Source organism: Lissotriton helveticus, chromosome 3_1, assembly GCF_964261635.1.
Source record: "Lissotriton helveticus chromosome 3_1, aLisHel1.1, whole genome shotgun sequence".
In the NCBI taxonomy this organism is placed as follows: domain Eukaryota; kingdom Metazoa; phylum Chordata; class Amphibia; order Caudata; family Salamandridae; genus Lissotriton; species Lissotriton helveticus.
In genome coordinates this window covers 112,447,922-112,473,730 of record NC_136061.1, presented here as the reverse complement: position 1 = coordinate 112,473,730, position 25,809 = coordinate 112,447,922, and the positions used below count along the sequence as shown (strand labels likewise).

Here is a 25,809-nt window from a genome sequence, read left to right as displayed (position 1 = left end):
AGGAGCTGCTCTCCACCTAAATCTACGGAACTACCCTTCTCTTTTTTGCATAATTTATGTGCCTCTCTAAGCCTGAAAGGGAATGTTTTGATTTATACAAATATATTTCTACCAATTGTGGATGCCATTACCTATTTCATCTCATTGTAAATACGAAGAAAAAAAATATATATATGTTTAATATAGTGCCTTGACACACGAAAGGTATTGATATACTTTAAATGTAACAATGAAGTCGTACATTTATGCTTTGATATGAACAAGCAAGATGCAGAAGAGGCTATGGGAAGAAGAAGGGGAGAAACAATGAGTTGGGCGGGAGAAAAAGCAAGTCAGTTATAAAACATCATCATTTGTCCCAACCAACAGTATAGTCTATGAGTACCAGATCTTACTTCTAGCTTTAGGAATAGTACCTTCTCCCCAAATATCAATTAATGTTAATTTTTATGTTACTTAGCACATACCCATGGGGAAATTACATATTCAGGTATCACTCCAAAGAATGCTCTTTCATTGGCCCCTTCTACATTGCACCTACATTCACTAACAAATCTTGATTTTAGATTGAAAATTATTACTAAACAAAATTGTTTGCAACACTTAAAATGTTTATCTGAAATTGTGTTCACGGACATTGAGTTCTGAGTCGAAAAAAAAAAATTTCAGGCAAATTACACCTAGAACCAAATGAGGCTAGTTCTTCAGTTTAGCATATTAAACATAATAGAGACCAGAGACTTCAGCTTAAGAGCCCAAATTGTCACATAATGTACTGCATAGGAAGGCTCTCAAGTACTTCAGCATCACTGTTCAAGTTTTCTGAGAGACGTAAGCAGAGCTGGGTGACATCAGCATACTTTTTTTTATTAAATTCATTAAGTCCTCTTTGTACTATTGGGAAGTATAGCAGTTTAAAGTTTTGCACTGGTTTACGATTCAAGACTATTTTTGAGATGCTGTATGAGCACTTATCCGTCACAGCACAAATGCTGATGTTCAGGTGGATTTGCAAATGATTCTGCCTCATGCATGTTCATGATGAGCCAGAGATGCCTTCGAGAATAGCACTGAAGAGCTCTGAATACAGTAATGAAGGCCTGTGAGGAGCATCAGACCCAGTTAATTCCTACATTGAAATTCACAAAATGCCAACACTGCAGCCCCTGTCTGTGCATCTGTGTGACTTAAAGATACATATCTTTTCAAAGTACATAGCTTTGGAGTTAAGAATAATAAATCTATACTTACCAATATATACATAGCTTGACCATATAATGGGAGTAAATATGTTAGTAAGACATTTTAAAAAATGTGATTATGTGATAGACCCCTAACCCCTCTCAGGTAGCTTCCCCATAGACAACTGATATAATTATTCAATGGAGATATTTATGGTTAACTTTTATTCTCCATTCTGGCCCCATTACCTAAGTTAATACTTAATACTCATAGGTAATCTAGGCACTATCCACATAATGCTACCCTTAAAGCAAGTAATAGTATAGTTGTTTCTGTTACTTGTCATGACTCATCATTAAGCAGCAACTTTCCTACATAGTCACTGGCAATGTGGGGAAAGCTCAAACCCAGCTCCTCTGTCATCCAAAATGATATATCCCCAGGAGATATATCACTGGACAAAGCTTATTCTTCAGGAACTGCAGGGCCTCAGGTCACACAGTGGAAATGAACTTAGTCTAACATAAGGAACAGGACACATTCAACTGGTGAAAGGATCACAGCAGTGTTTTTTGTTAGAACAATTCTGTGAGCTTCTAGTAATCAGGCCAGACACTGATTTGAGAATCATTGGAAGTCCAGAAATAAACTTATTAGGAATACACATACAGAGGGAATTCTCATCACCCATTCTGGAGCCCTCCAAATAAGCCATCACGGACATCCTACGAGATGGAAGTGAGATTAGACAGGACAATATTCAGTAGTTTGCGTGGAAAAAGAGATGAATAGAATACAGAGACCTGAGCAACAGAATATAGTACCATGTTCATCTGAAAGACTGGGGGCCCGATTCACAGAACTAACTTAAGACAAAATCCTAAACTTACTACCATTTTGGTATTCACAGAAGGCACTTACTCATTTCAGTATTCACAGAAGTTACGAGTCCTAACTTTAATACTCCTAAATGCCTTCTGTGAATATCGAAAGTCTTAAAGTTTGGATTCTTCTCAGTTTAGGAGTAGTAAAGTTAGGGAATAATCATCGAACTGGGGGCTTTGTTCTGCAGCCTCTGCTGCCGCCGTGAGGTGAACCCTGTTTTCCAGCTACTTCTGGCCGTGAGAAGAAAGGCATAACACCAACGCCTACATCCCCCAGAGGGCCACGCTCCTGCTCAGCTGACATCGCGTCAGAGGTGTGATAAAAAGCCAGCGGCCCTCCCGCAGCGAGGTATGCGTGCGCTCGTGCCCGGGCCGCGCCCGATCAAAGCCGAGGCCAAGGGCGGGCCCGTCTGCGCCCGTCCGCGACAGACCGAGGCAGGGCTGGGCCACCACCTATACACCCAGCAAACAGGCGAAACCATCGGATAACAGAGTGGACTCCAGGGTGGCTATAAAGGTACTGTTTCTGTGTCCACTACTAAAGTCAATCCAGTTTTCAAAATTAGTAGGCGTAAGCCAACAGGCTCCTTGGTGGGGGGTGGGGTCAAGGGGACTCTTGACGCCTTTTTAACCAGAGCAGAATCATTATTAGTCCATGAAATTCAGCTAACAGAGAAGAGACATTCCCTGGACTCTATAGTGGCACAAAAACGATCTTCGATGGGCAGTATAGCGATGACTAAATCCCCAAATGATGGGGCCCTTTCACATCAAGCTAAACTGGGAGGTGGTAACGATTTAGAAGGTTCAGCTCCTGCTGTTATGCCCACACAGGCTACTTGTTTATTACCACAACCTATTGAGTTGCAATCTGAGAGTGACCCTTCAGAGAATGCTGTAAAAGATACGGGGGACTACCCCAATTTTCTCGTCAGGGCAGGGGGTTGGGGTGAGTGCATTGGTAGTACAACCCACAAGCATGCATATTACCCCAAGCGTAGGCGGGGAAGTTATCACCCGCTCAAAAAGGGCCTCCAAACCAAATAGTGTTACTAAGTTACCAGATAGTGATATAGTCCGAGCAAAGCAAACTAGGGGTGGGTGGTCGTCAAACTCCAATCAAAAAAACAAACAAAAGCCCAGATCAGTGCCTAAAGCCACCGGGCAAATGGATATAGGAGGCACAGAAGATAACCCCCTGTGTTCTAAATGCGGAGAGGTTAATGTGGGGGCAGGGAGTGGATGCTGCCTTATGGGCAAGGATGGAAATGATGTTAACTACTCTCCTCGGGCATGTACTGGAGAAAATTAGATCAGTAGAAGAAAAGCTCGCATTTTTTGAGACAGAGTAGCGACTTAACTACTGTGGCCAATGGGCGCACAACTAATAGCCCGGATGTACTGGAGGGCCCCAACCTGTCAGATGCACTAATTATAACCGAGGGGAAGGAGGGGAGGAATAATGACAATGAACGACCTTGGGGCATAAAGGATGGGGCAAGCAGAGGGTTAATTCCTGGGCTTACAGAAGGAAAGGCACCTAGCACACATATCAACCTTGGAGGCAACCGTGGCCGGACTGGCTACCGGGCAGTTTTGAATGTTGCCGAGCTGCTGGAAGATTTTACTGCAGTGGGGGCTGATTTTGTACATGGAGACCTGCGTGTACTGAAATAATGAAAACAAAACTAATTTCATTTAGTACACGCAGGTCCCCATCAACGAAATTAACCCCCAGCTCAGCAGCATTCAAAACTGTCCGGTAGCCAGTCTGGCCCTGGAGCCAACAGGCAGGAGAGGGAAGGAACTTTAGGTCACAATACTAACCAAAAATCAGTCCCCACTAACATAGTTGGAAGGTCAACCAGAACAAAAGACTCTGAGCAAGTGTCAGCACACTGTGTTCGGGGCACCCCAGACTTGCCATCTCTAGACCTACCACCGCATCATGCCCATACACAGTGGTTTTGACAGGGGTTCCGGCCTGTATAAGAGATGGAGAAGAAACCCCACTTATGCTGATAAATAAAGCAGCTCACTGGATGAGTAGAAACGCAGGATTTAACATCGCTAACCACAGGCATATTTTAATGGCTAGAAGGGTGTCCTGGATTGGCAACACCAGGAAATGTTTTCCAGGGGATAGCGTAATTGTGAATCTAAGGCACCCTGAGCTTGTACGCAATATACTCATGCAGAGTAAGGGGTTCTACCAAGATGAAGGCAACTCCAGTATTAGAATGCTCCCTTTGGGCTTCTTTTACAGGCATACGATGACCCCACAAAACTGTGATGAATATAGGGATCATCTGGCGGAAACAAACGAGGGGGGGGTCCAATAGTCCCAGTAACGAACCGGTACGCCCACTTAATAATGCAAGGGATCTTAATGACATTGATTGACTGGACCGGTTGTCTGAAACAAGGGGTGCTCAAGGGTCAGTGATGCACCCTCTTAATACAGACACAGGTGGGACAGTTACGGCAATCCTGAATGAGACCTATTACACTCAGAGCTGTTGGGTTCCGGAATGCAGGAACATATTTACTCACTCACAGTACCCCATGGTCCACAACCTGGCCCTACACAAGACAGCCTTGACGAACATAGCCAGAGTGTTTTTAATATAATCTCCTGGAATATAGGAGGCGTATAGGCTAAATATAAAAATAATGATTGGCTTGTCTATATTACGAAATTTCAAGTCATCTGTCGACAGGAAACATGGGAGGTGGAAAGTAGCACGTTCCATTTGGAAGGCTACAAAAATTATTTTTTGCCAGCACGTAACGCTGAGAGCAAAGGGAGGTCTGATTATATATGTTGACCTCAATATACAGGGCAGATGGACTGGTCTGGGTTGGAACTCAGATTTTATGTAGGGGAATAGATTTTACAACAAGGGCCACAAGGTACATTTTATTAATTTTTATAATGTGGCCCTACCGGGTCAGAGTACTATAAGAGTCGACGAGTTGGAGAGTAGGCTAGTGTGTATTCAGGAGCCAGGGGCATGGATGCCCCTCTGGTTTTAGCTGGCGATTTCAATTGACACCTGTACCCAGACTTGAAAGCAAATGGGGGGATTGGTCATCGTGCATGCTGGAAGAGGGCCCCCACATGGAGCACACAAAGGAGGGGATGGTGTTAGGCAAGTTATTGAACGCACATACCCTCACACACACCATGGATTTGGCTAAAGTGGGGAAGGACAAAAGTGTACATCCCACCTTCAAAGGTAGAGGAAGCAACTCTTTTATTGACTTTCCTTGTTTTTAATATTCTTAAACAATGGATCACAGGCTTTAAAATATGCCTAAACATTTTTAGTGACCATAATCCTTTAGTCATGTCCCTTGCGGAGTTAAACCTCAGCAAGAACCCTCCTAGAATGGGGGCAGGGAGTGTGGTATGTGCAAGGGATCAAGGGAGGAGACTTAGATGTTCACAGATTGTTGGCGAACCCTACTATATTGCACTAATGAAAGATGGAGGACATTTAATTGCGGACTGCCTAAATTTTAATGTGTAGGGGGCCGAACTTGTCACAGCTTTTTAGGGCGTGGCCCATCGGATTGATGGTCTGCTCAGGTCCAAAATTCATAAAGCAAGCAGGAATAACCCAAGATGGTTTGACCAACAGTGCTCCCATGCCCTGAGAGAGTTGAAATTAGCAATAAAATCTTCCCCAAGAGACAAGAGTATGGTGACCTCATGCAGGGAAAACTATAAATTAGCAGTAAAACGACGTAAAAATAATTTGCAATGGCAGGCTTGGGAGGACCTAAGGGAAGCAATTGACATAAGAATACAACTGCCTTTTGGAAAGTTATAAATAACCCCTGTTTTCAAGAGGCACATAAACCAAGGGTAACCAATTATTTTTTGTGGGAATTATGGTATGAGCATTTCAACAGCACTTTATAACCACTGCCCGACTGATGGCCAGCCGGAAGCGGCGAGGGTGTGCCTTGCAACAAGATAACATTTATCTTGGGTGAGATTAAGGCAGGAATAGAAGGCCTGACTCGAAACAAGGCCCCGGGTCCTGATGAGATCCCACCCGACCTCTTCCTGAGCCAGGTAAATCTCTGGGCACCAATCCTGACCAGAGTTATTAAGCCTGCAGTAGATACAGGTATGCCACCATCTTGGTCCACAGCCACAATCGTTCCTATTTTTAAAAAGGGTAATAAGGATAGCCCACTTTGTTATCGGCCTATTTCCTTAATCGATGTGTCAGCGAAAGTGCTAGGAAGGGCTATCCTAAGCCGGTTAATAGACTGGGCTGATGATCAACACATTATCACTGACACTCAATATGGATTAAGCCAGGAAAGTCAACAACCGATCAATGTCTAAACCTATATTTTTTGGTAGCCAAGTACACTATTGCCAGCCATGAAACTGTGTACTTGGCTTTCATGGACTTGACGGCGGCTTTCGATCGAGTTAATCGTGGGAAATTATGGGCGATCATGGGCGACCTTGGCGCGGACCCTGGACTCATTAATATCCTGCATCAGAATACTACTGCCTCAGTTAGATATAATCAGGAGGGAAGTACCACCGACTCTTTCCCGTGTTCAAGTGGGGTGAGACAGGGCTGTATTCTGGCCCCATTTTTGTTCATTCTCTATATAAACAGTCTGAATCAGGTACTTGGTCCCCTAAAGGTTGATACACAACGGATTGGCTCAAGAGGGATCCCCGTCCAGCTATACGCGGACGGCGCGGTTCTCCTCGCACGCACCCCCAAAGGGCTACAGGAATTGATAGATGGCTTAGTCTCCCTTATGGAGAATTTAGACTTGTCCCCCAATCTATCCAAGTCGTACGTCATGGAAGTGGGGAAAAAAACCAACAAAAAATATGATTATACGATTGGCTCTCATTGTCTGGAAAAGGTGCACTCGTTCTCATATTTGGGGATTTTATTTGACACACGCCTGAATTTTAAAGCCTATTAGAACAGAAATGTCACACACTAGCGAGTTGCACTGGGTCAATCATGAATTTCGCCCGAAGGCTGGGTCGTTGGTCCCCGAAGAAAATTCTGAGACTATATAGTTCCATGTGTTGTGCCAAAATTGTTTATTGAAGGTAGGTATGGGGTTTTATTGATACGCATCACTTACAAACCGAAGAAAACAAGTTCCTGTGGTGCCTACTCAAAGTGCCCCAGAGTACACGACACATCTTATTCATGAAGAGCTGGGTCTTAGTTATGTTAGAGACAGGCTGGAAGTTAAACCCCTAACCTGTTGGGTTAAAATCTGGACAAACCCAGAGGCCTCATTTAGTAAGCAGATCATAATAGACTGTCTTGCCTGTGACCGGGGACTGCACATCCCCTGGCTCAAGTACGTAAAGGAGACTCTAGTTAGCATAGGATGTGCAGACCTTTTTAATAATCCGACAAAAAGGTTAGTTCAGGATAAGGATGAAAGACCGGTACCAGAAATATGTAACATCACTTAGGGTAGATAGGGAGCTGGAGAAGCCATCAGTTAGACCACCTCTCCTGACTAAATCATGTCTGGGTATTAAGCCTTATTTATCTTATTTTCATAATCCCCATGACAGATTCTTAATGACACACTTCAGGTTTAATCTTCCTCACCACTTATTAGCTGATCCGGTTGGATGTACTTCATCCATAGAGTTGAAGGGTCCGTGCAGCTGCGACCACCAGTCTCCGCTGGATACCCTTCACTTTGTCTTACTATGTCCTTTTTAGGTCTCGCACCTGGCGATTACAGCGCGAAAGCGCTGTCTCGCCAGCGAGACCTATAGTCACCGGCTCTGCTTCCCTGGAGACAGGAGATGGGTATGTGCAGCCTCTGGAATCGGATCAGGTCGTGGGCCCATTGCTCCTGTGAACAGCATGCCGGGCACACACACGCACACACACACAGACACACGCACACACACACACACACACCCGCTCTTCCACTCCCCCCCACACACCGGGCTCTTTCCGCTGCTACAGGCTCCGCCGCATCACCTCACATGCTGCTCTTCCTGGAAAGTAAAGGTACAGCCTACCACGCTGGTTGTTACGTCAGCCCACTTCCGGGAGGCGCCTCCTCCTGCCCCCTCCCGCTGATGGTGTTGGAGCTGGCGGTGCCGGCTAGCGCGGGCCCCCTGCTGCAGCGCCGGGATGAGCATGGGTGAGCACACAGCACTTCACAGCATTAAGACACTTCAGAAACCAGGTTGCATTTTTAATAGGGACACACCGATAGCCGCAGACTTTTATCACAATATCAATTCTCGCCTTAAGACAGTACAAGCGGCATGAGAGTATTTAGGATAAGTGCATTTTAATTTTGGCTCTGCATGGATTATACTTAATCTTGTTACTGCTAGTGTGCAGTTCTGGGCTAACTTCACATAGGTCTCCATGGAGAGGGTTAGTCTTCCCACACCAGCCTAATTTGTGTTATATAAACCGCAGCGTGAGAGCACAGCATTTCCTTTTTTCATGGATTGGTGCAAATGGTGCCGGATAAATGCAGATAAATATTCAACATGGGAGAAAGGCCTGCAACTGCAGTCCGCCAGGCCACCAACTACCTGAAAATAGGGCAGGAAATGTGAAAGTATGCTTTGCCCTCTAGGTAAACTATTGTACAGTAAAAAAGTCTTCGAATATAAACTATTAGATTTCTCTTTTTGTGTTAACTATCCTTACCTGTATGTTTTTTTTTTTATTTCAAGTTTTACATCTTACTTTTTTATTTGTCAATTCTTGCCCAGTTGTTTTCCAGCACCTGCTTACCCCACATCCCTTCCTCCTTATCCCAGAAGCCACTGATGTCACGTTGGCTTAATTACAGCCCCCTCAGATCCCGAGGTCATTAAGAGGAAGTGACGTCATAGTGGGGCGACAGTGACATCAGCAATGAACACGGCTTAGGTCGCCGGTGGTTTAGCTGATCAGGGGCAGCTAAGGTAGGCAAGGGCAAGAAAAATTAGACATTTTCTCGGTGTATCAGGAAGCAGGACATGGGTGCAATGACAGAAGCATTGCACTAAAACTGACATTTCAGTTCTTTTTATTGGATTTTTAAACTGCTAATACTAAACCGCCATGCAAGCAAATAAAACTGGTACACACTGTGAAAGGGGGAGTAGAAAAGTGCTGCAAAGTTCAGCTAGTGAGAAGAGACAGCTGAGCGAAGATGTGAGAGGAAGCGAAAGGTAGACTGGGCAAATCAAGAGTAGACGCATGAAAACCGGAAGAATGACGGGTCCATGAGGGAACACAGGTGGTAGCAGTGAAAAGGCCTTAGGCCAGGGAGAGGTCAGACTTAAAATAGCAAGTACGATGAAACAGAGGAAACCAAAAAGAATACGAGAGTGAAACCAAAGTCGTCATAGGAAGCGAAAGAGTAGTCATACTGAAAACTGGGCGAGGAGAGAACAAGCTCGGAGATAGGGGAGAGAGGAGAAGTTTTTTTAAACAACTTTATTGAAATTAGTTTTCATATAGTGCAAACATGACCGGTAAGGGGTTACCCGAGCACAGTACAAGGAAGCAGATAAAGATGAGAAGGTAAAGATAAGTAGTACACATATAGGAAGTTAACCTGCGCAAATAAAAACAAAAGAGTAACCAACCTTGTGGTTTACTCAATAAAACTACAATCAATTCTATACGATAACAATGTTTCTAGAGGCAAAAATATGTAATAAAAAAAAGCTTCACTTTTTCCCCTATCAGATTAGATATAAAACAATTCAGCTTGTTTAAACGTTACATTGATGTTAATTTGTGCAGGGTTCTCGTTCACTAACACTGCCCATGTTTCTTTGGCTTGCTCACATACACACTTTTAACTGCCCGTGCATTTTTCTTCTTCTTTTTCAGCTATACTTCATTTTTATGGCTATATTCCCATTTTCTGTGTTTTTTAATTCGTTTACTTTTTCCCTCTTAGCCTTTGGGCCTCTAAATTTAGTTTTTTAAATCTTGCAAAACAGAGAGCTCTTAGCTGTCTGTAGGGGTAAAGGGTCTATTTTTTTTTACATACCAATAAGTTATAGTGAACTTAGAGCCTGCCCATTGCTCACTGTTCATTGGCTTTTTTGCCACTCTCATTTGCTTGGTTTTTCTATGACTAAGCTATTGGCAATGTGGATGAAAATGCAGTTTATTTATCTTTTTTTAAAACAACACATGAATAAAAAGCATTGTCAAACTTCGGGCTGGTCTCCTGGAACCATGGATCAAGGTGGCACAGTCACTATATCAGACGGTGTACAGCCTGTCTTAGCAAACACTGAAACTTTCTCCTGGACTAGAAAATGCCTCTTTGAGCTGTAATGGCATACAGATCAAAATGTTGAGACCCATTTAATACCTGAAAAATTCACACTTCAGAACCTGGAACTATTTTGCAGTCCCAAATCTCCAAGTAATATTTTGCCATCAACTTTGTAGAAAACGTATTCAACACCTTGCTTGAAACAAACTCCATGTCCCAAAAAAACAAAACAAATTCTCTGCTCCTACCAACATTTCAAAACTTGTTTTTGCCCTTTACGTTTCTGTCGTGTCAATATAGTAAGGGGTTGTGTGTTCCCAAAGGCTCTATCTAGTATTTGAGTCAACTCGTGATGCTCTCTCTCACTCGACATAGATAGCATTTTAAATACAATATAATTAAATTATATTTTAACCACTTGGGAGCTAGTAAACAAACCTCCCCAGTGCTGCGCTGTCCATTATCCGGTGCTGAACTGGACGTCCAGCGGTCGCACGCAGCACTGGGGAGGTAGTGCCCGTGACGACCGTTGGCCGACGGCAGCACTTAAGGGGTTAAATAAGATAGGATTTGCCGATGGTTTTACTGAATTTAAGGATTGTAGTGCATGTTCATACCTTTAAAGGATCGCTGAGTAAAAACCTTTGTTGTTGCTTTCTACCTAGTCTGGGAATGCTTCTGAATAGACACCTTTTTAGCTCTTGCTCCTAGCGCAGCTGTCGAGTGACCTTGTGTAGTCAACGTAGAAAACAGATTTCATAACAACTATTGAGAGGGGCTTAGGCATCACCCACATACATGTTGGTTGCCTTGAGTTGCAAGACATTGTTGCTTATGGTCTCAAGCCAGTGATCTTGGCTGTGTACCGGATCTGTTTATGTAAAGGTACGCAAAAGGCAGTAGGCAGTAGGCCAGTAAGCAAAGCAAGCTTAAGGTGCAAACTTTCCGATTTTCTAGGGGAGAAGATGTAGCCTTATGGTTAGAGCAATGCAATAGGTCTCGCATTATTAAAGTTTGAGCTATTGGCATTGTAAATGACAATGCCTTTTATTCATTTGCATCGGTGCGTAAACAAGCACTTTGTACTTATAGTTCATGCTTATGAGAAGCAAGGCTGGCAGTCTCTTTTACTGCCAGCCTTGCTCATCGTAAGCAAGGACTATACGTTCAAAGTGTGTGTTTATGCACCGATTGCACGTTATAAAAACAAACAAATAAAAGGCATTGTCATTTACAATGCCAATAGCTCAAACTTTAATAATGCGAGACCTATTGCATTGTAAATGCTTGTTATTCATATCCTAGGAGCTTGTTTTTAAAAAGTATTTTAAAGAGTGCTAGATTTAAACATGCAAAGGTGGTCTTGTTGTTTTTAAAATTGTCCACAGACGCATTAACCCTGTTCTGCACTGTAAACTTTCTAAGGTCAGCTGTCAGACTTAGAAACACAAGAGGTACTAGGTGAATAAACACGGCATCAAGCGCTAGTCTGTTAAAGGCCCTAAAATGAATTTGACGAGGGGAATGGTTGGTTTAATCAAGGAGGGATTGAACATGCATTTTTTTCAGGCTGCTGAATTGATATGTATTTTCCATATCACGATGTATTCTATCTGAATTTTCGTGGTTGGTGAGGCAAGTTCCTTATTGGCCTTAAACATGAATTTGATATGTCAAGGAGTTTTTATTTATGGATGGATTGAGCATGTAACTTTCTCACTTGGTATGTGGCCTGTTTTTATCATGATGTGTTTTGTCTGCACATTTATGGTATTTTTTTATACCAAATAAAGTATTTTGAAATGAACTGAATTGAGTAAGTGCCTTCTGTGAATACCAAAATGGTAGTAAGTTTAGGATTTTGTCTTAAGTTAGTTCTGTGAATCGGGCCCAATATGTCTTACATCCCATAACGGCTGTTGACAAGCAGTCTTTGTTTTTTAACATCCATAAAATTGTACATTTTTGGGCATTCACAAACTCTCATCTGACCCCTGGAAATTGCTAGAATTTTTCTTCAGCCACAGGCTGGGGTAACTCTCCATTAAGAATGGGAAGAGGAATGGACAACTCCCACATTTTGGTGTGGGTGTAAGGAAGGACTTTTTTCATGGAGGAGAGAAAAAATATGAATGTGTGGGAAACGTCACATGACATTTCTCACTTGTAAACATGGAAGCCTTTGCTGATTGGTCAGGAATACAGATCCTTGATAATGTCTGTCACAAAGTTGGCCTATTGACATTATGGAATTTGCTAGACACACTGACAAAGGTGTCAAAGATTGGGAACTTTCTTAATATCACATATTCTTGATCAATATTTGTATAGTCGTGCAGTCATCAATTGCTGCTGATATTGATATTTGCATTTTTCAAAAACTCTACCATAGTCTCATAGTCTCCAGCTGGCCAGGTATTCTAACTTGCCCATGTATAATGACACATTGCTGGAGTGAAGTCACTTTTGTGCCACTCCATCAATGAGTCATTACTGCACCTACAGATACATAAAAAATACTAACTTATCTGTAACTCCTTGTGACCTGGAGAGACGTACATTAAATACGACACATTCATTGTGTCACAAGGAGGTCGCAGGGAAAACTGTTGCATCGCTGTTTTAACGCAGCGATGAGATAGTTTTCATAAATGAGGCCCTTAGTGTAAAGCAACCATCGCCAACCATTAAGCAAGGGGATGGCTTACATAGATCGCATTAGTTATGGTGCTGTTTCCAGATGACAGAAATCACATGAACGTTTGACCCAAGTGTTGTTTTTCCTCTTGTTAGTCAGTGAAAGAATGCACCAATACACTTAAAGCGGCGCAGTTATGTAATCAATTACGTAATTAAGTGAACAAGTATTAGTGAGTCATATTTTCAGGTTTTCAGTGATCATATCTGTATCACAACTGGAACAGGCTCTTACTAATTTAGGGCTCGATGTACAAAGAACGTTTTTGGTCGCAACAGAAGGATTCACAGAATCGGGCCGTTTGTGACTGGAAAATTGCTTTTTCAAATGTATAAAATGCAAAATGTGATTTGGTAACGTGTTCCTCATCACATTTTGCATTTGGGATTTGGGATTTGGAAGGGATGTGTTCAAGGTATCTTAGAGATAATTTTTGTCTCTAACTTGTTTAGAGACAAAAATTATCGCCGCAAATCGGCGATTTTTATCGCAGATAAACCTTGCTATTAGCAAGGTTTATCGCAAATGCGATAAAAAACGGCCGCAATGCATGAATATCGCTGAAAAGTCAGCGATATTCATGCATTATCGAGCAAATGCTCTTAGCCATGTTATCCACCTCCCATTGGTTAACATGGCTAAGAACTGCTCAGGGCAGGTTTTAGCTTTTGGAGAATAGCTCCAAAAGTTGGTAATAGGAGATAGCGATGTTAGCGACTGTTTTCAGTCGCTAACATCTTGGCACGCCCACTTTGCATGTCATTAGTGATAAATATCACTGACATGCAAAGCGGGGCCCAAGATGGTCACTATCTCCTATTAGCTGTCGCTAACTGGTGTTAGCGACAGCTTGGTAATAGGGAGATCATTTTATCTCCGCTTTCTTGGCTTTTAAAGCCAAAAAAGCGGAGATAAAGCCCCTTGATAATATGCCCCAAAATGTTCTGTGTGATGCAGCATTCTGTGGCGACATTATTTCATCATTTTACCTCACTTTTAAAATAGTTTTCGGCAAGGTTTTTACTGAGGTGTACCAGTTTAAAACCTGACTACACTAATAAGTATCAAAAAGATGGCCTGTTACCCCTTTGAAAGAGCAAAATCAAACAAGACCAGTCTCCTGCAACTACAGAAATCTCATTAATTGTATTTCTCTATATAGTTTTTGTGAAGCTTTGTAGTTTTCTACATAACCCTCACCCAACTTTAGTTTGTAAAAAACTTTACAACGAAACCCCCTTGAATTTTTGTTGACAGTTTACGAGAAATCTAGGACTGTACAAATATGTACTGTTAGAATTCTTATACATTTAGTCCCAAACACACAAACATTGTGAAAAAATGTGAAAAGAGCAAAATTACCCCTCACGGGCGCAACACCAACCGGGTAACTGGCAGGTACTCACCAGTTAAGCCCATTGTTATCATCATTGGCGATCATTATGCTCAACGAAAAACGTGTCCAAAAGAAATTAAATGAAAAGGTGTGTATAAACGTGCGTGCAGTGTAATCACATTTCACGTAGTAAAAATTGAAAGGTTCACTCAAAACTACTTTGTTCTTCAACAGGTGAAACCCCTCAAAAGTAAAAACAAAGTAGGATGCTATTCATGCATACCAACTACCGGAAGCCCCTTTGAAAGAACCTGCCACTGCAGGGCACCATATTTGGTACCTTTTTAAAGTAAATTATGATCCTTGATCCATATCAGCTGAAACATATTTGTTGAATGGTTTTTTTTTCTTCAAAATGTACACATTATGCTGGAAATGGTATAAAATATGGTAAGTGTAGCAAATCCATCATTATGCGGAAAACTCCACAACTACAGAATCACATAATTTCAGAGACCATGATCATAGTGCAAACATTTTGCGCTGGGTTTGCAGCATAAGATGTTTTGGGAGACATTTGCTTTCCAGTACAAAACTAGTTTTGCGCTAGAAAGTAGTCTGAAACCATCCGCAAAGTAGTGCTAAAGCTGCTGTGCATTACCCTGCATCAAGGGGGCGTTCCATGGATGGTACATGGGCGTTCTCATGGAACCACCCATGGTTTTTGATGCAAAACCCTAACTACTCACAATAGTAGACAGGGTTTTGTACCAAAAAAATAACACCATTTGAAAGCAGGCACTAAAAGGAGAAATGTTTTCATTTCTCCTATCTTTTCTTAGTGTGCATGTGTGCTGCACTTAACAGCACACTTACAAAATAGGAAAAGGCTTAAAAGTTGTTTAGCACAGTATGTGGTACTGGCAAAAAAACCTTTCTATTACAAAACCTTTGCTAGACTCACCCACACACCCTCGCACTATGTCCCAAAGGGGTGTGTGTAGTGCTCAGCATGAAAATTCTGTGCCGGCACCAAGGAGAGGGGTGGAGAGTGCCATATCTCTGTAGATATGACCCTCTTCTGCTCTTACCCTGTTACGCAACTCAGCACACCATTTTTGGCTGCTGCGCTGCCTAACAGTTTTATAAATATGGGCCAAAATCTGAGCTAATGACTTGTTCAACGTGGTCTTTAAGAGATGTAGCCATGCCAATTTTTCAGGATGTCCACAAGTGACCTTTTACGTTCGATGAATCTAAATGAAGATCATTTTCATAGTCAGTGATTAACTGAAAATCTTCCATAGACCTACCTTAAACACCTTCTTGTATGTCATTGGCTTTTTCGCCCACCTACTCTTTTCAGGCATGTAACCCCTTGTGTTTCTCCACAGTGTGCCGGGTTCGCCCATCTTGTAGTCAAGTCTACAGCTTCTTTCATTCTGCCGATCCCTCCGCCTCCAGGCTTGAGCCATTACTGGAGAAAACCTTCCACTTGTTGCCTCCATACACTGTCCCAAGATACCAGCGGTACCCCCTAGGAGATGGGAAGACCTGCCTTTTAGGTAAGCATGGTCTTTGCACAATTTCACTTTAAGCTAATATTGAAATGTATTATCTGGTATTGATAAATTGCCACTTGTTGGAACTCTACAGCTTCTCAGGACTTTTTGTTGCCAACAAAACTGTTTTATGTGCACTCCTATTTGTATAGCATTAACCTAGCTGGAGGGCAATTACATAATATTGGAAAACAAGGGAAGATTCTGTATTGCGTAACTTTGAGGGACGTGTACTTAACTTGTTGAGGAGAGAATAATAAACAGCAAACAATTTGAATGACAACAAGAAAGTAGTTGGTTGAAGTGCCTTTGCTAATGCTCTTTAAACACCAGGCCTTATTCTGTGTAACGTTACTTCCCATTATTTTCAGTTTATCTGATTCATTGCAAAAATGATGAATCTATATACTTTTTTGCCTTGCCCCTCTCCTGAAAAGAGCCTTTGCACAAAGCACGAGTCAATGGCCCTCATTACAGTGTTGGGGCCAATTAAGATACCATAGTAAACGTCTCCGTTTCGCGGTCGGTGCTGTTCCTATGGCATCATAATCAGCTGTTCGGATTCATTTCCGACCGACCCATATGGATGGAGTTGGTCGGAAATGAATCTGAACTGGATTTCCAAATGGCTTTTGACAGACTCAGAGTCCCAATCTGCCATTCGGAATGCATCCAGTAATCCCAAGAGCTGCACTTTCCGCCCAAGGGATTACAATGTCAGCTTCCAACAGCCTTTCTGTGCCGGCCTTTCCGACACAGATAGGTTGTCGGAAGACCGTGTGGGTACCTATGGTGCCCCCCATTGATCCCTGCACCTCTTCTCTTTACTATGAGAACATGCAATCTGGCTGTAAAGCGTGCTCCCATTCTGAAGAATAGGAGTGCGACTGAACAGTGTTTGGTCGCATCCTAATTGCTATGTTGGAACCGCCGACAAGAGGTTGGTCGGCCCCAACCCAGCAATTAGCACTTTACTAAATTAAATGAGAAAAAAATAGCAGTTTATGGTCTCATGGTACAGATTGCATTGTACCTGCACTTTGAGAATGCTTTTTTAGGGAAAGAGGAAATGAGGAACTGATGTACAGTCAAAAAGGAGGAGAATTGAATGATGAAACAATGTATGTGTAGTAAGAGGGAGTGATTTGTATCACTATGCTTGATGGTAATATTTTCATTTCACCCATTAGACTGGATTTGTTTCTCTTTATCTCGTACCCCTGTACTGCTCTCTCCACCGATCTCCATTCCCAGACCTCCACCGTCCTTTCATCCCAATGGATCCCCCGTCTTACATTTATCCCAAAGTAATTTAGTAATTGTACTTTTTAAGTGAGGTTAAAGAAGTAATGAAAGGAAGAGAAATGAGAGTTGATAATATGAAGATTGTATTGAATCTCTAGTAATATAATGGATATAGAATATGTGTATTACAGAAAGATACCTTGCAACGGAGGGTGCCCTTGTATAGAATGAATTGAACAGGATGGCTTATGGTATTAGAATTGAGGCTCCCAATGTTCAGGGTACGTTACCATCATTTGTCATGAAAACAACTAAAAAATACAAAGAAATAATAAGAAAATATAAGAATCAGATTTAGAGGAAAAGAACATTGTCTATGATACTATACAAAAATAGATGAAAATAGATGTTCTAAGACGTACTATCCAAGTAACTCTAGTGCAGAAGGGGATCCGTTTACAATATAAAGTTCACTTGTTAATAGAAACAGTGATGAATGTAAATTCTGTCACTCAGACTATAAAGAGAATTGTATGTAAATGTTCTAATAACGTGCTGTATTTTAGCTGGTGGTGATGGAGGCATGTTTCTTTAAATGGACACTCCTGTTGAAAAACTCTATGACCCTGTCGAAGGCTCACACCGAAACGCGTAGGTCACTTTGTTTTGCACCACATGGGAAAATTATGTGTATAAAAAATAAATACAGATCCTGAAAACTCACTATCCTGTGCCGCTTCCTTGTCTATCCCGTCGGAACATCTACTCTTGCGGGGTCGGGAGAGGTGTCAGCTGTATGTATATATTTACACACACACACTGTTTGCCAGTGTGTAGTTATTGTTAGGACCAGGCTTCTAAAGTAAATAGATTTTTTTCTTTTCTAATAACTTCAGTGACGTTAGGCAAATGTCATAAACGGCTCCCTTCGTGGGCCATTAAGCTACCCCTGCCCATTCTGTCCTGCCCTCTGTGTTCAGCTTTCTATCCCTGCCCCTATTCACCTTTGCATGCCATTCTCCATGTGCATGCCCTTGCCCCATCTCCTTCCCTCCATGGTCTAATTATTATGCTGACTCAGCTCATGATGGCCTCCTTAACTTGATCAGATTGTTGCCCCTGCCCAATCTCGCCAACTTTCTGTGGGAAGCTTACTGGCCCTACCCATATGGACCTACCCTCCACGATCAGCTGGCTGCTCTGCTTCTGCCCCCAACTCCCTGCCCTTTGTTCTTTGTGTGCGTGCCTCTGCCACCTCGCTCATACGCTCCATGTTATGTGTTGCTGCTGCTGCCCAAGCAGGCCTTTCCTAAGCCTGGGCGGAGTTCTGCAGAACTCCATGAAGTGAAAAAAAAACTCTGCTGCTCTACACAGAGCTCCGTAAGCGGCAGAGGGGCATATTATCAAGGGGGTTTATCTCCGCTTTTTTGGCTTTAAAAGCCAAGAAAGCGGAGATAAAATGATCTCCCTATTACCTAGCTATCGCTAACACCAGTTAGCGACAGCTAGTAGGAGATAGCGACCATCTTGGGCCCCACTTTGCATGTCAGTGATATTTATCACTAATGACATGCAAAGTGGGCGTGCCAAGATGTTAGCGACTGGAAACAGTCGCTAACATCGCTATCTCCTATTACCAACTTTTGGAGATATTCGCGCTAAGCGCGAATATCTCCAAAAACTAACACCTGCCCTGAGCAGTTCTTAGCCATGTTATCCAATGGGAGGTGGATAACATGGCTAAGAGCATTAGCTCGGTAATGCATGAATATCGCTGACTTTTCAGCGATATTCATGCATTGCGGACGTTTTTTATCGCATTTGCGATAAACCTTGATAATAGCAAGGTTTATCTGCGATAATTTCTGATGATGCTTAGCGTTAACAAATTCGTTGCTAAGCATCGTTAGCGATAAATATCGCTTAACGTTGGTAATATGCCCCAGAGTTTCTTTTGAAAATTGCCGTTTGCTGTGATTTTCATTTACAGATCTAATCATCATGCACAGCACAAGCGGGTGCTGCTTCCTTACTGCCACTTGAGTCGTTTTGTACTCGAGCTGCAGCTTTCTCAACGTGAACAGACGGTTTCTCAAAGCTAGCTGTCACTAGCATATGTGACCACTCACAATGAGAAATCTGACTGCCCAACGTGACGTTGATGACTGCGAGTGTGGGAAAAAGTGTTTTCGGAACTCCGGCAGCTCCGCATAACGTGCAGTGCAGAAAACTCTGCAAACTCCGCAAGCGGAGCAGAGTTCACCCCCCAGACTTAGTATTTCCTGCGTGGTCAGCTTGCTGACCCCTGCCCCTCCTCTCTGCCCTCCATTGTCTGAATCTGTGCCCTGCCCCCTCCTTCCAACCCAATGTGTGTGTTTTGCTGCTACTGCTCCTCAAGAAGGGGCACCTTCCTGCACAAAAACAATCAATTGAGGTGATTCCTCTTTCAATGCGTGCTGTAGAATGCAGCACGCATTGAAAGAGGAAAAAACCGAGGAGAAATGTAAACATTTCTCCACGTTGCACCTCCCTACACCACCCTTAGGGTGGCGTAGCATTCTGACGCATTTTCAGATTTACGATTTCTCGTAAATCTGGAAATTCACCAGTGGACATGGGTGTTGCATAGGAACACCCACGGCAACACCCATGTCACGCCCCTAACGCGCAAAGTGTTGCATGAACAGGGGCGATATTTACAAGCACAGGTTAAGTCACGCAGAGTGACTTTACCTGAGCTTGTAAATATCACTCAGCAGGCTGTGCTACCGGTGCGTCACGCAACGTGATGCACCGGTGGTGCAAGGGGCTTGTAAATCTGCCCCTATGTGTTAAGGTAACAAAAACATCTATCTACTGAGTGTGGTTACTAAACGTTTCCCAACCCGGCCTCGTCAGTAAGTTTGCCTTTGCAAGGTAAACCTACAATGTTGATGGTGGAGGATGAGATTAAAAACTAAATTAAAGATAGGCAGAATATTCTAATTTTTGATGTTCCGAAGACAGAAGTTGTAAGTTGTAAAAATCACTCTGCAAGCATTCAAGCAGCTTGCAAATTTGTCTGTAGCAGAATGGAATTCATTGAAGGGCTACATCATTACAGCCTTACAAGGCCAATTGTCAGTACGTTCAAAATGAAGGGCCTCATTTATGAAAAGCGACGCATCGCTGCATGAAAACAGCGGTGTGTCACTTTTCATTGCACCCTCCTTGCAACATGCTGGATGGGTCATGTTTACAGTATGACGCATCATGTCGCAAGGAGTTACAGATACGTCAGTATTTCTTAAGTTTCTGGTGGCGCAAAAATGTCGCGAAAGTGACGCACCATCAATGGGTCATTTCAAATGGTGATAAGCGTGGCTCAAATCCACCTGAGCGACTTACCTCACTCATCTATCATTCTCATATAATAAGCCAGCCAGGCAGTGGAGAAGGATTAGAAATGTATTTATTGAATACAAATGTTCATCTATAGATGGGCCCTGTCAGGTCTGCACTCTAGAGAATGCATCGAGAGGACTGCCTCATATCATCACAGTAACACATTATAATACAAAAAGGCAGAGTAAAACACGCCCATACTGGAAAAGTACTGGACCCCGGAGAGGATAAACAATGGCCTCATACAAGAGGCATCTGCACCTGGAATTGCAACATTCTCTCTCCTGACTCCAAGGACATGGAGCCAGGCCTTAGCATCTCCAGCACATGAGAACAGAGTGATAAGGGGTTTCGCTAGTAGTTTCAGTCACAGTGAGCTGAGAGACAAAACTGCTGACATGTGGAATATTCCTATTCCTACGGGAGGGGGATGAGCAAGTGCAACTCGCACGCAGAGAGAAATGCTTCAAAAATGGTGGCACACACAGGCCAAGCTAAGAAAACTGAAATAATGTCACACGCATAAATGAATAACTAATAGAAGAATATAAACGTGAAATGCATAAATGAATATATCAGTAGTTAGACACATTCTGCTAACTCATAAGCATAATGTATGCAGTGGGCGGGGCATGGAGAAATGAAACCTATCAGACCCTCCTTTTAGCAGATGTGGCTAACTTTATTAACTAAAAGGAGAGCCTTTACATCAAATTCTAAGGGCCAAGACACTATACTGATCAAAAATATCATCATCAATAAGCATTAGCCAGTGAATTTCATGAAGTTCAACAGCATTGGAAACAGGATGTTGTCTTGTTGGCCTTCAATGTGCCTGCATCAGTCTTACGCCGGCTGTGAGGCAGACGTAAGATATTGACGCATTTGCGTCCCAGAAGTGATGCAGTGAAATCTCATAGATTTCACTGCGTCACTACTACGAGGCTTACTTGCGTCAGAACGCCAACCATGCATACATTATACCTGGCGCAGGTATAATGTGGTGCAGGGGTTTACAGAGTGACGCTTCTACCTAGACATGGCGCATTTTTACCTGCTGGTTCGTCACAAAAAGTGACACACCGGCGATGCAAAAGTGACACACGGGCTCATAAATAAGCTCTGAAATCTCTCTCCAATATTTTAGAGAGGAATTTAGAGCATAGATGACATATTGTATTGCATATGAATAAGCAGCAACCAACATTAAACACTTTGCAAATATTTTCTGTATTGAAAAATTAGGGAGAACAACTCCAATATAAAAGCAAGCACTGGCAAAGCCAAAACGGGAAACGGCCTTTACAACGAAGCCGTTTCCCCGAAATCTTTAACCACGCATGCAGTACAACGCATGCGTGGTTACCACTAATGCCTTTACCACGCATACCTTTACTACGATGTTTGTAGTAAAGGCATATGTGGTAAAGGTAAAAAGAAAAAAAGGGGGGCTTGGGGGGGTTTCCCCCCCAAATAAAACAACTCACCATAAGTCACGTCGGCGTCAGCGTCGTTAATGAGAAATCGGGAAAAAATGCCGTTTTCTCTTAACGACGTATGACGTCACCACGCAATTATTCGAGGTAATGTTTATCCGTGGTAAACGAATTCCGTTGTAACGCATGCGTGGTAAAGGCATGCGTTGCAACGGAATTCGTTGTATCATCATATATTCAGCCAAAACGTCTAGGCAATGGGAGAGCTGTTGGCTTTGTCTATCTCTTTACACCATGGTATATAGCAGCTTGGCTGCTGTTCAGCATGGCTGAAAGTTATGGCCAAAATTCTATTACGCACTGGCTGTGTTACAGCATTTTTTCCCCATTACTTTTTTGTTGAGCAGGAGGGGCGGGATAAGCAATACAATACGGGGAGCAACACAGCACAGGAGAGTGTGGAGAGCGGGTGGGGAGAAGGTAAAAAGCAATCTGACATGGCCAGTGATGTCCACGTCATAGTGCTTTGTTTTGCCATGGTGGTTGGGACAACAGGAGTGAGAGGCAACCCACGGAAAACAGGTGGGAGGGAAGAACCTAACACAACATTGGAAGGGAGGGAGCAGACGGACAGGAGAAATGCCAAACATGATTGAGGTCGGGTGGGGGTGTCAGGGGGAGGGAAAAAAGCAACAAAAAGGGACTATGTGATGGGAGGGAATGAAGCAACATGGGTGGGCAAGAGAAGAAGCAACATGGACGAGTCGGGTGGGCACAAAATAGGAGCAACATGGTTAGGGATATGGGAGATGCCTAACATCAAAACCAGTCCTATGGAGTGCTTGAGCCCCCCCAAAAAAATGCATAAAAAATGGGAGTAGTGGAAGGACACAAGTATTTGGTCCATGCTCTAGGGGAGGGCCAAACAAAAGATGAGGACATGATGTGTGCATGCCATGACAAACAGGGACAATGCAAATGAGAGCAACGCTGAAACTAACCAATGGTAAGTTGTAGGCAGATTTTAAGCCCACAAAATGCCTCAAAGTGACAACGCATGCTTGCCGAGACCTAATGATGGAACAGGAATGCACCCAGGGTCTTTTCAGGCGGGAGTGATCTGGGTTCTGCTCTGTGAATATCTTTAGAGTTTTACTAGAACGAGAAATGTGCTTTTGTCATTGGTGCCCCGTGGGCATTGGGTGGTTGGCTTCTATAATGGCATCAAAGAGCTGTAAAGAAGGGAATGGAGTACTTTCCAGCGGACTTCTCAGAGTGTTTATCAAAATATTTCTACCAATCACTTTTGGGATTGTCACCAAAGGCGGGATGCTACTTGCCACCCGTAGAACAGATAGGCGAAAACCAGGAGGAGCAGAGGGACAAATTAAGGACAATATGTGAAGACAAAAAAAATCCAATTATTTTCATTTGCAGATACATTTCACTCTGTTAGTCTAATAGCTGTGGCAAAACGGTTGCCTAGCAACAGGGCTGATTTCTGTCAACTGACGACCTGCAGTCATGCAGGGGGAGTAAAACACAAGCATTGGCAAAGCCAAAAGGGATCTTTTTTTAGACTATTGCCTCTGCAATTGCCTTTTGTTACTGCTGTATTACAGGAGCATTGTCTACTTTGGCAATGATTTGTAGCCATGCTGTATAGCAGCATGACTAAAACGAATAATAAAAATGAACTATGATGCATCCAGCACTCATGCAACTCATGCAATTTAAAAAATGTGCATTAGCCCTAGCTGCATTACAGTGCTTTTTAAAATTAGTTGTATACATAGTGCGAAGCATCTGCTCTGCTGTACAGCATTGCAACAAACAATGACAAAGACAACAGCTCTCACATGTCAGACCTATTGGCAACACTAATAGGTTTCACATATGAGAGCTACTGGTTTTGTTATTGTGAAGAGGCATTGTGTGGCATGAAGTAGCATTGTATGGTGTGGCATGCATTATGTGGCGAGGAGTGACACTGTGATGAGTGGATCAGAGTGGCATTGTGTGGTGTGGAGTGACATTGTGTGGCACTGTGAGGAGTGGAGTAGCATAGTGTGGAGTAGAGGGACAGTGTGGTGTGCAGTGGTACAGAGTGAAGTAGACATATATGGCATGGTGTTGAATTATGTGGCATGTGCAGAATTATAGGGGGTGGCATGGAATTGTGTGGCGTTAGTGTATTGGAGTTATGCGACATGAAGTGGAACTATGTAGCATGAAGGGGAAATATGTGGAGTAAAATTGTGAGATGTAGAATTGTGTGGCATGGAGTGGATTTGTGTGATGTGAAGTGCAATTGTGTGGAGTTGAATTATGTGGCTGGTGTGGAATTAGGTGGCATGGTGTGGAATTACGTGGCATGGAGTAGAAATGTGTGGTGTGGCATGGGAATTGTGTGGGGTTGAGTGGAGTGAAATTATGTGGCTTATAGGGGATTGGAAAAGAGTGGTGTGGAATTTATATGGCGAGGGGTGGAATTTTGTGGATTGGAATTATATGGCTAAGAGTTCAATTATGTGGCTTGAAATGATATGTGTAGAATGTAATTGCGAGACATGGAGTTGTGTGGTGTGGAGTGCAATTGTGTGACATGGAATGTAACTGTGTGATGCGGAGTGCCATTTGTGGAGTGGAATTATGTTCTCTGGAGTGGAAATATGGGATGTGGTGTGGAGTGGAAATATGTGGTATGGCATGGAATTGTGTGGTATGACATGTAGTGACATTATCTTGCATGGAGTAGAATTTTCTAACGTGGAATTGTGTGACATGGCATGAAATTGTGTGGCGTGGAAATGTGCTGCGCTTAGTGGAATGGACTTATGTGGCGTGGATGGAGTGAATTATGAAGCATGGAGCAGAATTATGTTGGATGGGGTGGAATTGTTTGGCATGGAGTGGAATTGTGAGACATAGAATTGTGTGGAGTGAAATAGTGTGTAGTGAAACTTTGGGGTGTGGAATTGTGTGACATGAAATGGCGTGTAGAGGGTTGTGTGGAGTGGAATTGTGTGTAGATTAAACAACAAAAAACACTTGGTTGGTTTTGTAAACCCTGGGGAAGGAGGATGAGGAAGGCGAGGACAAAGGCAATAACTTACTATAATTAGTAATATTAAACAGCACATGTTGGAAAGAATATTGTATATTTATAAAGAAAACAGACTTGTGGAAACAGATGTGTGAAGTGTATAACAGTGACTGGAGGAATGATTTGAAGTTAATGTTTTTTTAAATGTGGCAACAACATCCTGGAAGCATAGGCAATGGTACGTGTTGTGTGAAATATGCTTGTATGTGGTAAGTAAAAGAATGAATGCGTGGGTTTAAACAAAGGTATCCTGGTTATTACAAATGAGAAGACAGAAATATATATTATATTTTTGCCTACATAATATGTGCATTGTAAATAGCCATGAAAGTACATTATTTTTATAATAGGGTAATATGTTGCATTTTAAGTCAAAGTGGAGAAATGAGTCACAAGTCAAGTTGAAAGTGTGTGTGCTAATGTTTAAAGTAAAGATGGGGAGTAGCGGGGTGGAGGGATGGGGCTGGAACACAGAAAAGTGGTGGGTGTGAGGAGGATAAGAAATAGTTCCTGCATAACAGCGCTAGCAGCAGATATACATACTCTAATTAAAATGAATAATTTTTGCTTGGCCAATGCGCCACACAAAGAAAAGGAAATGATGACTGCTGTGTGCTGCTCAGCTATGCAGCAGCAAAGAAGAGTGGCTGCAACCCCTTCCTGGCATACAACAGTCTTGAAGAGACAGAGCATGCGCTGTCT

At 42.8% G+C, this 25,809-nt stretch overlaps 1 protein-coding gene across 1 annotated transcript in view; it reads left to right on the top strand.

Moving 5' to 3' along the window:
- PITPNM3 (PITPNM family member 3) overlaps positions 1-25,809 on the top strand; it is a 1,384,705-nt gene that overhangs the window by 1,117,257 nt on the left and 241,639 nt on the right. Inside the window, exon 9 of the mRNA XM_078679323.1 lies at positions 15,769-15,939. Coding sequence (XP_078535449.1) covers positions 15,769-15,939 — 171 coding nt within the window. The remainder of the gene's footprint in view (positions 1-15,768; positions 15,940-25,809) is intronic.